We start from the raw sequence: 12,970 nt of genomic DNA on the forward strand, positions 1-12,970 counted from the left end.
CTGCAATATTATTTTTTCTACCTAGGTCAGCCAGCTTGTCGAACACAAACACAGACGATCCACAGAAAGACAATTATTTGTCAAGCATAACGACTGTTTTCAGAATTCAATTATTGGTTCAGATAAATACTCGAAGACGAAAATATGACAAGAAATCAGTTTACTACAAAAATTTAATATTGTCTTTGTGTAATAGCCAGTTGACTGAGCACATTGCTTATCATCTTTGAATATAAATTCTGAAACGTAGTTTTCCTATTTATTTATTTATTTATTGTTTGTGTAATATACTGTTACGAAATAAACCCATACGCCGCCCCAGTACAACGCCTATGGGTTTTCTCGAGGGCTTTCTAGTATGTATCATCGGTGACGGCAGCCGGCTGGCGTTCGCCTGGAAGCAAAAGTCGCGATGGGTACTCCAGAAAAACCTCAATCACGACTCATTTAGAAAGGAACGTATGACCGTAAGAATTTAAATAGACGCCACTTACGAGAGCACTCGATCTAATATAATCCAAGAGTCGGTTACGAATTAAGTTGAGTTATCCACAGTCAGCAATTACATGAATTCAATCTACCTTGTTTAGGTAATAGGTGACAATTTTTTGGTGTCACCTTTCTGTACAAGTTAATACCAATAGTAATAGTACTGTGCTCAAATTTTCTGAAAAATGAATTGATCAATAAAATATACCATGCTTACGATAATCTTAAAACGTTTCCAAGATTTCTAAGCGTTCGGTTTTGCAGTTTCAAAGTCAAAACGCAAAATGTTAGACAATTTTGATTTAATTTTCAAAAAAAAAAAAAAAACTCAACATCGATTCATAAACCGTAAGTCCAGGAGTATGTTATTTTATAAAATGTAAATAACATTAACTACTCTAAATTTTGGAGATGACGTTATCCCATTGGTGGGGGGATAATCGGATAAATTTTGATTAACGTTTACCCATCTTCACGATAATCCTAACGTACATACAAAATTTGACAATCGTCCAGTACTTTCGGAAATTGTATGTCTAATTAAAATTGAAAGAGTTGACAGACAGACGGAAACGCGAGACCTAATTTTTGGTACTCGTGGGATGATGAAACGTCTAGAAAACATGAAAGTATCCTTTTATCGGATGGCCCCTATTACAATTCTTCCCTGGCTTACGCCCAAGAAGTAACAAAATTCGTCGAAAGTTATTTAGACAAAAAATGTAAATAAGAATGCTACGCATATGTTTCAAATGAGTTTTTCCTTTACAAAATTATGTAATGACAATCAACACAAGCAGTTCTAAAAAATATTAATCCAATGATAAATCGCAATATACATATTTTGCACATTCTCGATAGGATTTATTCGATACAATTTTGAGATGACGTTATCACTTTTTTGGAGGGGGATAAATTGGTACTCATTCGTTAATTTTTTTGAGTCACCCTGTATAAGCAATTCCAAAAATTATGAACGCTTTTTAGTTATTTCGATTTCTCAATCTTCAGTTTTTTGATATTTCGATTTTTCAATTTTCAATTTAACGGTTTTCTTTCAATTTTTCGCTTTCTCGTTTTTAGATCTACACATTTTATACCAATATACGAGCACTGGTTTATGGAGGACGCCGGGGCTCGAAAATTTTAGAATACAGTACCGTTGTGCCCGCCTATATTTACTTACCCACAATAATATTCAGAACGTTTTGCTGCAAATTTGTATAAGGAAATATCGATTTTGCAATCAAGCTCCGCCCTATAATTGCAGAATCTATATTTCCTTGTAAAAATGTACCTACCATAAGTTTCTTGTTGTGAAAAAATGGCTATGTACATTAAGAAAAAAGACAAAATATAAGCCCCGCCCACCCACCCTATCTGTATTCTGGTGATTTTTTTTATTCGTCGTAAGCCGAGGGGTGGAGTTTAATCCTAAAATCCCAAAATCTAAAAATGGAAAAGTCGAAAAATCGAGAAACCTAGGCATCGAAAAAATTGGAAAACTCAAATCTAAAAATCGAGAAGCCGAAAAATCTAAAAACCAAGACATCGAAAAATCTATTAATTGAAAAGTTGAAACATCGAAAAATCGAAACAAAAAGATTAAGAAGTCGAGAAATCGAAATAGCCCATACGAAAAACTGAACAATCGAAAATTCGAAACGTCGAAATCTCGATAAATCGGGAAATTGAAAAATCGAAAAATCAAAAATTTTAAAAATCGAATAATTGAAAAATCCAAAAATCTATAATTTAAAAAATCGAAAATTTGGAAAATCAGCAATTTAAAGATTCCCAAAATTGAAATGTTGAAAAATCGAGTTATCGAAAACTTTTTTAATATTGTGACTTAATTAATAATTTTAATCGCTTCCTCTGTTTTGAGGCGACAATTTGTTGCGTCCTTAATTGTCGCATTCTCTCGATGTATAAACATAAACAATTGAAGTTAAACATGTACTGGTAATATAGAGGCGAGGGAAAATGTGTCTAAATAACTTTAGACCAAATTTTTGCATTTAAAAGAGAAAGTCTTGCAGGCGCCTAGTGTTTTTTAATAATATAAAAAAATCTTCGGAGATTTGTGTTTTGTTTTTAAGATACTTTTCAAAAATCTTGAGGATCCGTGGAGTTCTTTATTTGGAAAAAAATTTACAGAATTTTAGGGGCTCGTAGGGTTTTTTTGTTTTTAAATATATGATGTTTTGTTTTTGAAGGAGAAATCAAAATAGTCCAAAACCGAAAAACTGAAAAATCAAGTATTTTAAAAATTTAAAAAATCCAAAATACACAAAAATTAAAATATCGAATAGATGAAAATGTTGAAAAACGTGAGATTGAAAAACTTGCAAAATTTTGAAAAATCGAGTAAGTAAAAAATCAAAAAACAGAAAGTTGAAAAATCCAAAAATTTAAATACATAAATTATCCCAAAACTGAAACGTCGAAAAATTGGAAAGATAGATAAGTCGAAAAATCGAAAAATTGAGATATCGAGAAATGGGAAAATTCAAAATTGAAAAATTTAAAATCGAAATATCGAAAAACTAAAAAAATAGGTCCAAAGAGTTTAGACAGTACTTCCCTCGCTGTCGGGAACGTGACGACTGCAAGCCCATTATGTCTTTTTTGTATTACATTTTTGTAATTCTTGATTTAATCAATAAAATTAATTGACTCAGTCACTAATTTTTTTCAGGCACCCTGTATAAGCAAATCTAAAAATATGAATGGAATAATAAATCACAACTATTGGCTCTTTATATTTTGCACATTTAAGATAGGACTTATTAAGCAAAATTTTGAGGTGACGTCATCAATTTTTTATGGGGGATGAGCAAAGACATTTTGACTATAAATTTATCATGCCTATGACAACTTTAAAACATCTCTAAGATTTCAAAACATTCGGTTTTGTAGTTCCTGATTAAATCAATAAAATAGATTCACGCATTCATTAATTTTTTTGAGTCACCCTGTATATGCAAAACCAAAAAATATGAATGGAATCATAAATCATAAGTACAGAGTCATCATATTTTGTACATTTTAGATAGGATTTATTAGGCAAACTGCTCTTTATAACCTTAAAACATCTGCAACATTTAAAAACATTCGGGTTAGCAGATTCAAAATTAAATTGCAAAATGATTGACATTTTGATTAGACAAATTTTGGTTAGCGGTTTACCATCTACATGATATTCCTAATACAAGTACAAAATTTTATTCTATTTTGTGAAGTTCAAAACTCTTTACACGTGACAAAATGTGTAGTGACTATAGCAAGGAGTTCACATGCTATGAAGATTCATTTACCGTCAAATGCAGTATTAGATTTAGGGAGTGCTTACGTGTTGGACAAAAATTTTTTCAAAAAGACTATTAACTTTTTGAAGAAGGCTTCGAGAATACTTGGTCCCTCAAAAATTAGGACGATTTAAGGGGAAATTAAAAGATTAGGACATAATTTGTACAATGCAAATATGACTTCAGCTGCAAGAAAATTTTTTAAGAGAACAGTAACATACGTAAAATTTACGGGACGTGTTACTGTCGGATTTTTTAAAAATAATTTTTTGAATTGAGTGCGCTAAAATTTAATTGTAAGCAGTTAATATAGTCACCAATTTCAATAGAAATAAAAAATATATTGCTTTAGCTTCAATAATTCATTTTGTGCTGTCGTAAAGAATATCGATCAATTTGAAACAATAAGTAAATTTAAAATCGACCATTATAGATTCGAAAAAGTTTCCGACAAATTACGCAAAGAAATCTTGTTTGCCTCAGGCGTCAGTTTCAGAACTTCTGCTTAGTTAATTTTACTTTAATAAAATATTCCTTACACCGTAAACAAAATCTTTGCTGCTTCTACAACATGGAGAAAAAAGATGATGGGGATTACCAGAAAGAAATTATTGTTAAAAACATTGGTTTGATTGTAATCTGAAGAACAAACTGATGACGTCCTCTCATTTTTTTAACGTCATTTAAATTTGATAAAATAACATTCTCTAAATGTTCGAAAAAAATCCAAATTGTAAGCTTTTGTACTAATATAATCGGCAAGAGAACCTTACCCTATAGCATGATGGATAGCGTCTACTACTTGTAACGTGAAGGTCGCAAAAATAGAAAAATCTAGAAATCGAAGTATTGAAAAATATCAAAACTAAAAGAAATATCCAAAAATTGAGAAATCGACAAACCAATAAAGCGAAGTCGAAAAATCGAAGAATTGAAGAACTGAAAAATCGAAACTTTGAGAAGTGGGAAAATCAAAAATAGATTAATTGAGAAATCAGAAAACTGAAAATTTAACGCAAAAATTTGAAAAATTCAAAAATTTAAATACTGAAGAACTGAAAAGTCAAAAAATCGAGAAATCGAAAAAACTAAAATTTAAAACAATGAATAATTAAAATATCGCAAAATTGAAGAATCGAGAGATCCAATTCAATTTGAAAAATTGAAAAATCGGAGCATTGAAAAATTGGAAAATCCAGAAATTGAAAAGCTCAAAAGAAAAAAATCGAAAAATCGAAACATCGGAAAATTCAAAAACTGAGACTTCGAGAAATCGAAAAATCGAAGGATCGAGAAATTGAGGAGTCGGAAGCCGAAAAGGAAAGTTAAAAATTGAAAAATTGAGAAATTGAACAATCAAAACAACGAAACATCTGAATTCGATAAATTGAGAAATTAAAAAATTGAATAATCGAAAAATTTTAAAAAAGAAAAACTGGAAAATCAAAAATTAAAATTCAAAAAATCGAAAAATTGAAATATAGAAGAACTGAAAACTCGAGATATCGAAAAACCTAGAATTTTAAAAAATGAAATATTAAAACATCGAAAAGTTTAAAAATTGAGAAATCGAAGGATTAAACAGTTCCAAATTGAAAATCCAAAAAGGATAAAAGCGAGAAATCAAAAAAAATCCATCAATTCAAAAATCGAAAAGTCGAAAAATTGAAATATTGAAAAATCTCATAACTGAAAGAAATATTCAAAAAATTGAGAAATTAAAAAATTTGAAAATTGAGAAATCGAAAATCTAAAAAAGCAAAATTGAAAAATCGTAATCTTAAAAAATCGAAAAATTGAGGAATTGAAGATGTGGAAAATCGAAACTTTAGTAAATCCAGAAATGGACAAATAAAAAAAATACTTTAGAAATCGGCAAACTGAAAATTTAGAAACGTGAAAATTTGAAAAATTGAAAAATCGAAATATTTAAAAACCGTAAAATTGAAGAGGACAAAAATTGAGAAATCGTATCATTGAAACATCGTAAGATTGAGAAATCGAAAAAGCCCAAAATTGAAATATTGACAAATTGAGACATTTAAAGTTGAAAAATCGAGAAATCGACAAGCCGAAAAATCCCAATAGCGTATTTAGGTATAAATCACAAGATCAGGACTATTCTACTTTTTAAAATTTAAATACATAACATTATAAATTGGAAAATGTTGATTTTTTTTTCCAAAAATCTTGACGTCTAAGGTAAAACTCGACACGGATGCATAAACCGTAAACGGGGCGAAACTACAATTTTACTATTGTAAAATTTGGAGATTGCGTCATTTCATTGTTCGTGACAAATTTTGGAGAGTGTAATTTGATAATACAATTTGCAATGTAAATTTTGTCATTCGGGAACATTATGTATTAAATCGTTAAGATGTTCAAGAACTTTGTTCACTTATTCGTTGTAAAGTCCAGTGGTCGAAACGGGTTAGTTCTTCGTAGTAGACGAACAGACAGACGGAAATGGGAGACCTATTTCTTCGTCTTCTAGGGGTTATGAAAGATCGAGAAAACGTAAAAGTAGAGAGTCGGCCAACGGACTCGATTACAATACTTCCTTTGCTTACGTCCGGAAGTAAAAATAATTCCGAAAAATCGAAAAATCTAAAAATGAGAAGGCAAAAAATCGAAAGACTGAGAAATCGATACAAGAAGTGAAAAATCTAAAATTTAAAAATTCGAAAAATTGAAAATTTACAAAATCGAGAAATCAAAACCAGCGAATTGAAAAATCAAAAAATTGAAAATCGCGAAATCGAAACATCAAAAGATCGAAAAGTCGAGAAGTCGAAAATCGAAAAATTGAGAAAAGAGTGGCTAAAAATCGAAAAATGGGAAAATTCAAAATAGAAAAATTTAAACTTAAAAAACCAATGAACCGCAAAAATGAAAAAACGAAACATCGAAAAACTGAAAAATTAATAATTCCGAAAAATTGGAAAACGGGACATTCTAAAAATGAAAAGGCAAAAAAATCGAAACAAAAAAGTGAAAAACCCAAAATTTAAAAATTCAAAAAAATACCGATGGTCGCCCCAAATTTTTTTTTTGTTTCGACTTCCACTTATTATATAAAACATTGGATTTTATTTTAATTTTCGATGGTGTAATTCACAATTGGTTGATTATAACTTGTCTACACCACATTCACGGAACCTAGTCAGCGCAACAAAACAAATGCACGTCTGTAACGTTAAAGTAAATGTAAATAAGCGTGCTACGCCTATGTTTCAAACGAGTTTTTACTTTACAAATTTTGTGTCTATCAAATTGGGTTAGTGCAATGTAATACTAGTAACAACAGTGCTATATCTCCAAATTTTCGGGAAAAGGGAGTGAACTATTTCCGATTTAATCAATAAAATAAATTGACTCATTCATTAATTTTTTTGAGAGATTAACAGGTAGCAATATAAACTCATACATAACGACAAACGAATATTTTGATGATAATAATTTACTATGATTACGATAATTTTAATTGCTCCCATTGTCTCTGGACTGTTTGTCTTATTATTTATGTTGATTTTTGATATTAACACTGATGACTTTACTGAAATTATTATGCCATTGGTAATTGCAACAACTATTTTGTGCTAAAATTGGAAATTCGGAAGTCGGCATTCGAGAAAAGACTGTCCCGTTCAACTGGTCGGACCCATAAATTATGTCTACTCTAAGGGCCTGGGATGGTTGTTTTATGATACCTAATAAGTCAGTGCTTAACATGAAGGGTAAGTTCTGGAAGGAACGCTTTGAAACGGACAAACTTTCATCCATATGGCAACCAGACTTGCTGGTAACCAGGTAGTGTGCCATTGTATTAAATAAGACATAAATAAAAAGGGCGGAAATGGAACAGGTCAAGTACACCAAATTGCAGAAAAACGTGACCAACAAAATAAGTCTTCCATTCCTAACTCATAAAATTATGAACTTGCAAAAACTTACTTTCATGCATTGTTAATTTGATTGGAAAGAGAGCCAATTGATAGAGGCGGCGGAAAACTACTGCCAATAATTTTGTTGTAGAATTGTATGAAATATAAAGATTTTCTGTTGTGCATAATTAAAAAAATATACATAAAAAATCTCATCTTTGGCAGGATATCTCAAGTTCATTACTGTTAGTAAAGGTGAAAAATGATACATTGATACTCCTAGTCCAGGAACTTGTGACAACCTGGCAGTCTTGAAAATTCTCTGTTAGGTATTAAAACGTTTTCTGGTGATGAGAAAATACATATACTCTAGAAATATTCTGATGTATATACAATCACATTATCTCACATGTTGTAGAGGTTATGTTAAGAACTGATGCATTCAAATCAGATTCAATTTTATTTTTTTAACAGTCAGATGTGAAGAATTGTATGTGATTGTATTGATTCCAAATTTGGAGAACATATTTCACACATACTTGCAGACCATGACATTTGGTTGGATGGATGAAAAATTATATCGAATGTTTTATAATTTCATAATTCTAAGATTATTACACTCACACGAAGGCATCACTTATGGAAATATAGAACGTTATTAAATTTGCCCTCATTCTTAATTCATATGTTTCAACAATTATAAACTTACCATTATCATTGTTATCACCCCATGAATCGCCCCCTCCAAACCTGTCACCTCGGTCGGCTGGCACAAAACCTCTCCCAGCCGAAAATTTGCAACCTCCTTCGGATATCACCCCGACTTTTGGCCCCTACAATTCACACAAAGAAAAATACGCTTAAATATTCCATCACATAATCTTACTGCAGTTGTAGTCGAATTGTTAGGTACATCCCAGTCGTCGTCGTCACACATTGGGAACTTCAAAGCCGAACTTGGACAACTACAACAGGAAACGAAACGTTAACTGCAATTCCTATATCTGATAATAAATTGCACATGCAGCAAAAAAAAACCGCCAAAACGGATACCCTTGCAAAGAACTTTTTAACATTTTTACGACAAAAGACAGCGTGATGTAAATAACGCAAAGATCGGTTGTTTAACTCACACAAAACTAATTTTTTCCCACGAATAACGATGTGAATGAAGTTTTAATTGTTAATTTTCTGAGTAAAAATTTAACCCAAGAAATCCACGAACGATCACACTTCACAATGGTTCAGAACGTGACCTTGAGGGAATTTGCCGGTGAAAAACGAAAAATTAAATCCCTAAGTTGGGGTCCCTAGACTGTGATAACATAAATTTAAATTCAACCGCATCGACACCCACTGGATGAAAACCGATAAGCAATGCATAATTTTTATTAAAATTATACCGATTTCTGAAGAGTTGATACATGAATCTTACACAATTTATCAGCAAATTTTTGTAATTCACCTATTCGTGTTAAAACTCAATTTTTAAATATAAAAATTTCGTAGTAGGCCGCCTTATTTCTTGAATTTTCAGTTTTAAAACTGCGTTTTTTAGTTTTTTATCTTGTCATATTTCAAAAAAGTTATATCTCCATGAGGTGATATGATAAATAGCAAAAAATGAAAATTTAAATATCTAAGGTAACAACCAGGAGTTTCTTGTTTTATAAAATAAAAAGATCATATTGTAAATTCTGGAGATGACGTCATCCCGTTAATAGTGGGGATGATTACCGAAATTTTGGTTAACGTTTTACCCTCTACAGGATGTTCCTAAAATACATATAAAATTTGAGAATAATCGGTCCGGTAGTTTTGGAGATTATCTATCTAATAAAAATCCGGACAAACAGCAAGCAGGCAGACAGACAAACGGAAACGGGGACCTATTTTTTTGTACTCTGGGGATTATGAAACATTGAAAAAACATGAAATTTGCAAGTCGAGTGAACCATTGCCGTTCTTGATTTAATCAATAAAATAAAATAAATTAATCTATTCATTCAAATCTAAAAAAATGGCTAAAGAGTTTAGACAGTACTTCCCTCGCTGTCGGAAACGTGACGACTGCAAGCCTATCATGTCTTTTTTGTATTACATTTTTGTAATTCTTGATTTAATCAATAAAATTAATTGACTCAGTCATTAATTTTTTTCAGACACACTGTATAAGCAAATCTAAAAAATATTAATGCAGTGATAAAACACAACTATAGACTCATCACTCTTTACACATTTAAGCATTTTTTCAGCAAAATTTTGCGGTGGCGTCATCAAATTTTTAGAGGGATAAGCAACTACATTTCAATCAAAATTTTACCATGCTTATGATAAATTTGAAACATCTCCAAGATTTCAAAGCATTCGGTTTTGTAGTTCCTGATTAAATCAATAAAATAAATTCACACTTTCATGAATTTTTTTGAGTCACCCTGTATATGCAAATCCAAAAAATATGAATGGAATGATAAATCACAACTACAGACTCATGATATTTTGCACTTTTAAGGTAGAATCTATTAAGCAAAATTTTGAGGTGACGTCATCAATTTTTTAGGGGGGGGGATTAGCAAATACATTTTGACTAAACATTTACCTTGCCTATGATAATTTTAAAACATGTCCAAGATTTCAAAGCATTCGATTAATTCCTGATTAAAGCAATAAAATAAATTCACACATTCATTAATTTTTTTGAGTCACCCTGTATATGCAAATCTAAAAATATGAATGAAATGATAAATCACAAGGAGTCATATTTTCAAATTACACTCTGAGTTGTAGTGGAAACTAATAGAATCTGAGATCCAAAAAAAAACAAATGAGTGGTTCGCCTTCAAAACAGAACACTCTGTATAGTTGAAAATAATTTTAGTACATGGTCCTCAAAGAATTCTTTTTTCTCTTTCTGATAATTATTGAGATACCTCTTCTCAAAATATAAATCAGTTCTCATTGTCCAGTACACAAAATAAGTCAGTGAAATGGTGAAAAGAAGTGGGCGGAGCTGACTTTCACTTTTTTCCACAGTCTTATAAGCAAGCAGTAGCCCCGCCCACCCACCGCCTCTTAATTCTAGTGACTAAGTACTCCTTTAATGTTGTTCCGTCTTATCTTAGCAAGTACTAGTCCCGCCCACCCGCCCTTTATTTTTTTAGAAGCTATGAGATTTGCTAAAATCAGTTTTATCATAGCACATGCTAGCCCCGCCCACCCTCCCTGTCTTTTTTTTAGAGGATATGTCTTGTGCCAAAATCAATCTTATCTTAGCAAGTTCTAGCCCCGCCTACTCGCGCTCTTCTCACTCTAACAACTAATTTTATTTCTATTCAGCATAAGATACATCTTTCAGTTAGATTGCATAAAACCAATCCCGGAAATGGAGGCCGGGTGGGTGGGCGGGGCTAATTACATTCTGAGTGGTAGCGGAAACTAAAGAATTTAAAATCCGGAAAAAAAATAATCATAGCTTTCTTTGTTATACCATTTGCTATAAGATTTATTTCTTATTTCAGAATGTATAAAAATATATTCTGTATATTTCATTTGAAAAAACTAAGTTGTGTGGTTCGTATTAAAAACAAAACACTCTGTATAGTTGAAAATAATTTTAGTATATGGTCCTCAAAGAATTACTGAGATACCTCGTACAAAAATAATTAAATTCTCATTTTACAATAGATAAAATAAGTCAGTGAAATGGAAAAAGGAAATGGGCGGAGCTAACTTTAGCTTTTTTCTACAGTGTCTTATAAATACGCAGTAGCCCCGCCCGCCCACCCCCTCTTAATTCTAGTGACTATTCTTTCACTGTTGTTCCGTCTTATCTTAGTAAGCGTCAGCCCCGCCCACCCAGCCTTTATTTTCTTAGGAACCATGTTATTTGCCAAAATCAGCTTTATCATAGCAAATGATAGCCCCGCCCACCCGCCCTCTGTTTTTTGAGGATATGTGATTTGCCAACATCAGTCTTATCTTAGCAAGTTCTAGCTCCGCCTACTTGCGCTCTTCTCATTCTAACAACAAATTTTATTTCTGGTCAGTATAAGATAGATCTTTCATTTACATTACATAAAAAACCAAATTATATTCTGAGTGGTAGTGGAAACTAATAGAATCTGATATCCGAAAAAAAACTGAGTTGTGTGGTTCGAGTTGATTTTCGTATATGGTCGTCAACGAGTTTTCTTTTTTTCTGATAAATAACTGAGATATATCATTATTTTAAAAATAAATTTCGTGGCCTGCTAGATGACTTTTTTTTGTTCATATGGTAGTTTTTAAAATTTCGATTTACTGACACAGTTCTTGCTGTCTATTTTGTGTGATTTAGTGCAAATTTCATTTTTAAATCTTGGCGGTGTAAACATTTAAACAAACTTGTTAAAAAAGTGCAAAAATTATTTTAGGAAAAATTATTTTGCAATTGATTTTTCGTTTTCGGACAAACTTTTTTGCTATTTTTTCATCCATTTTGAATTTGATGCTCAAAAATCTTTACTATGCGCAGTTTTATGTTTATTTTGAACTGGAAAGTTAAAATTTTTCGCAAAATTATTTATTTGAGTATCCATTTGTAAAGTATTTGTTTTTTTTTTGTTCAACGCATAAAAAAGGATGGTTTTATTACATACAGTGTGTCTCAATGCATCATTTAAAAGTATATAAAATTTGGATTCGGACGCCACAGCTATGGCGCTTCTGGAAAATTCCCGTATGTGTTTTGTTTTTGAAATAGTTTGAAAAAGAGTTACTAGGTAATAGATAAGATCTTATCCAGTAACTCTAGTTCGAAACAATCTTGCGGACCAGTTGTCTGGTTTTTGAAGTAGTTGGAAAGAATCTCAGGGACCCCTGGTGTTTTGTGTTTAAAGTGCTTTAAAAGAATCTGGAGGACCAATTGTATCTGGTTTTTGAAGTAGTTTGAAGGAATCTCGGGGACCCACTGTGTTTTGTTTTTGAAGTATCTAGTTTGAAAGAATTTCGCGGACCCGTTGTATCTGGTTTTTGAAGTATAGTTCGAAGGATTTTGGGGACATCTTTTGTTTTATTTTTGCAGTAATTTGAAAGAATCTCGGGGACCATTTGTATTTTGTTTTTGAAGTAGTTTCAAAAAATGTCGGGATCCCCTTGTGTCTGGTTTTTGAAGTAGTTTGAAAGAATCTCGGGGACCACTTGTATTTTGTTTCTGAAGTAGTTTGAAAAAATGTCGGGGTCCCTTTGTATCTGGTTTTTGAAGTAGGTTGAAAGAATCTCGGGGACTCTTTATGTCTGGTTTTT

General features: G+C 31.6%; 1 protein-coding gene across 1 annotated transcript in view; it reads right to left on the reverse strand.

Annotated features, from left to right (window-relative positions):
- The window catches only part of LOC135136655 (ATP-dependent RNA helicase vasa-like), a 34,478-nt gene extending 25,530 nt beyond the window's left edge, over window positions 1-8,948 (reverse strand). Inside the window, exons 1-3 of the mRNA XM_064066038.1 lie at window positions 8,821-8,948; window positions 8,574-8,652; window positions 8,397-8,520 (exon numbers count right to left, since the gene is read on the reverse strand). Of these exons, the coding sequence (XP_063922108.1) occupies window positions 8,397-8,520; window positions 8,574-8,624 (175 nt within the window). The 5' untranslated portion in view covers window positions 8,625-8,652; window positions 8,821-8,948. The remainder of the gene's footprint in view (window positions 1-8,396; window positions 8,521-8,573; window positions 8,653-8,820) is intronic.
- Window positions 8,949-12,970: the final 4,022 nt, after the last annotated feature.

This window comes from Zophobas morio, unplaced genomic scaffold (genome assembly GCF_036711695.1).
Source record: "Zophobas morio isolate AGI-343-1 ecotype UQ-CSIRO unplaced genomic scaffold, CSIRO_AGI_Zmor_V1 ptg000026l, whole genome shotgun sequence".
Classification (NCBI taxonomy): domain Eukaryota; kingdom Metazoa; phylum Arthropoda; class Insecta; order Coleoptera; family Tenebrionidae; genus Zophobas; species Zophobas morio.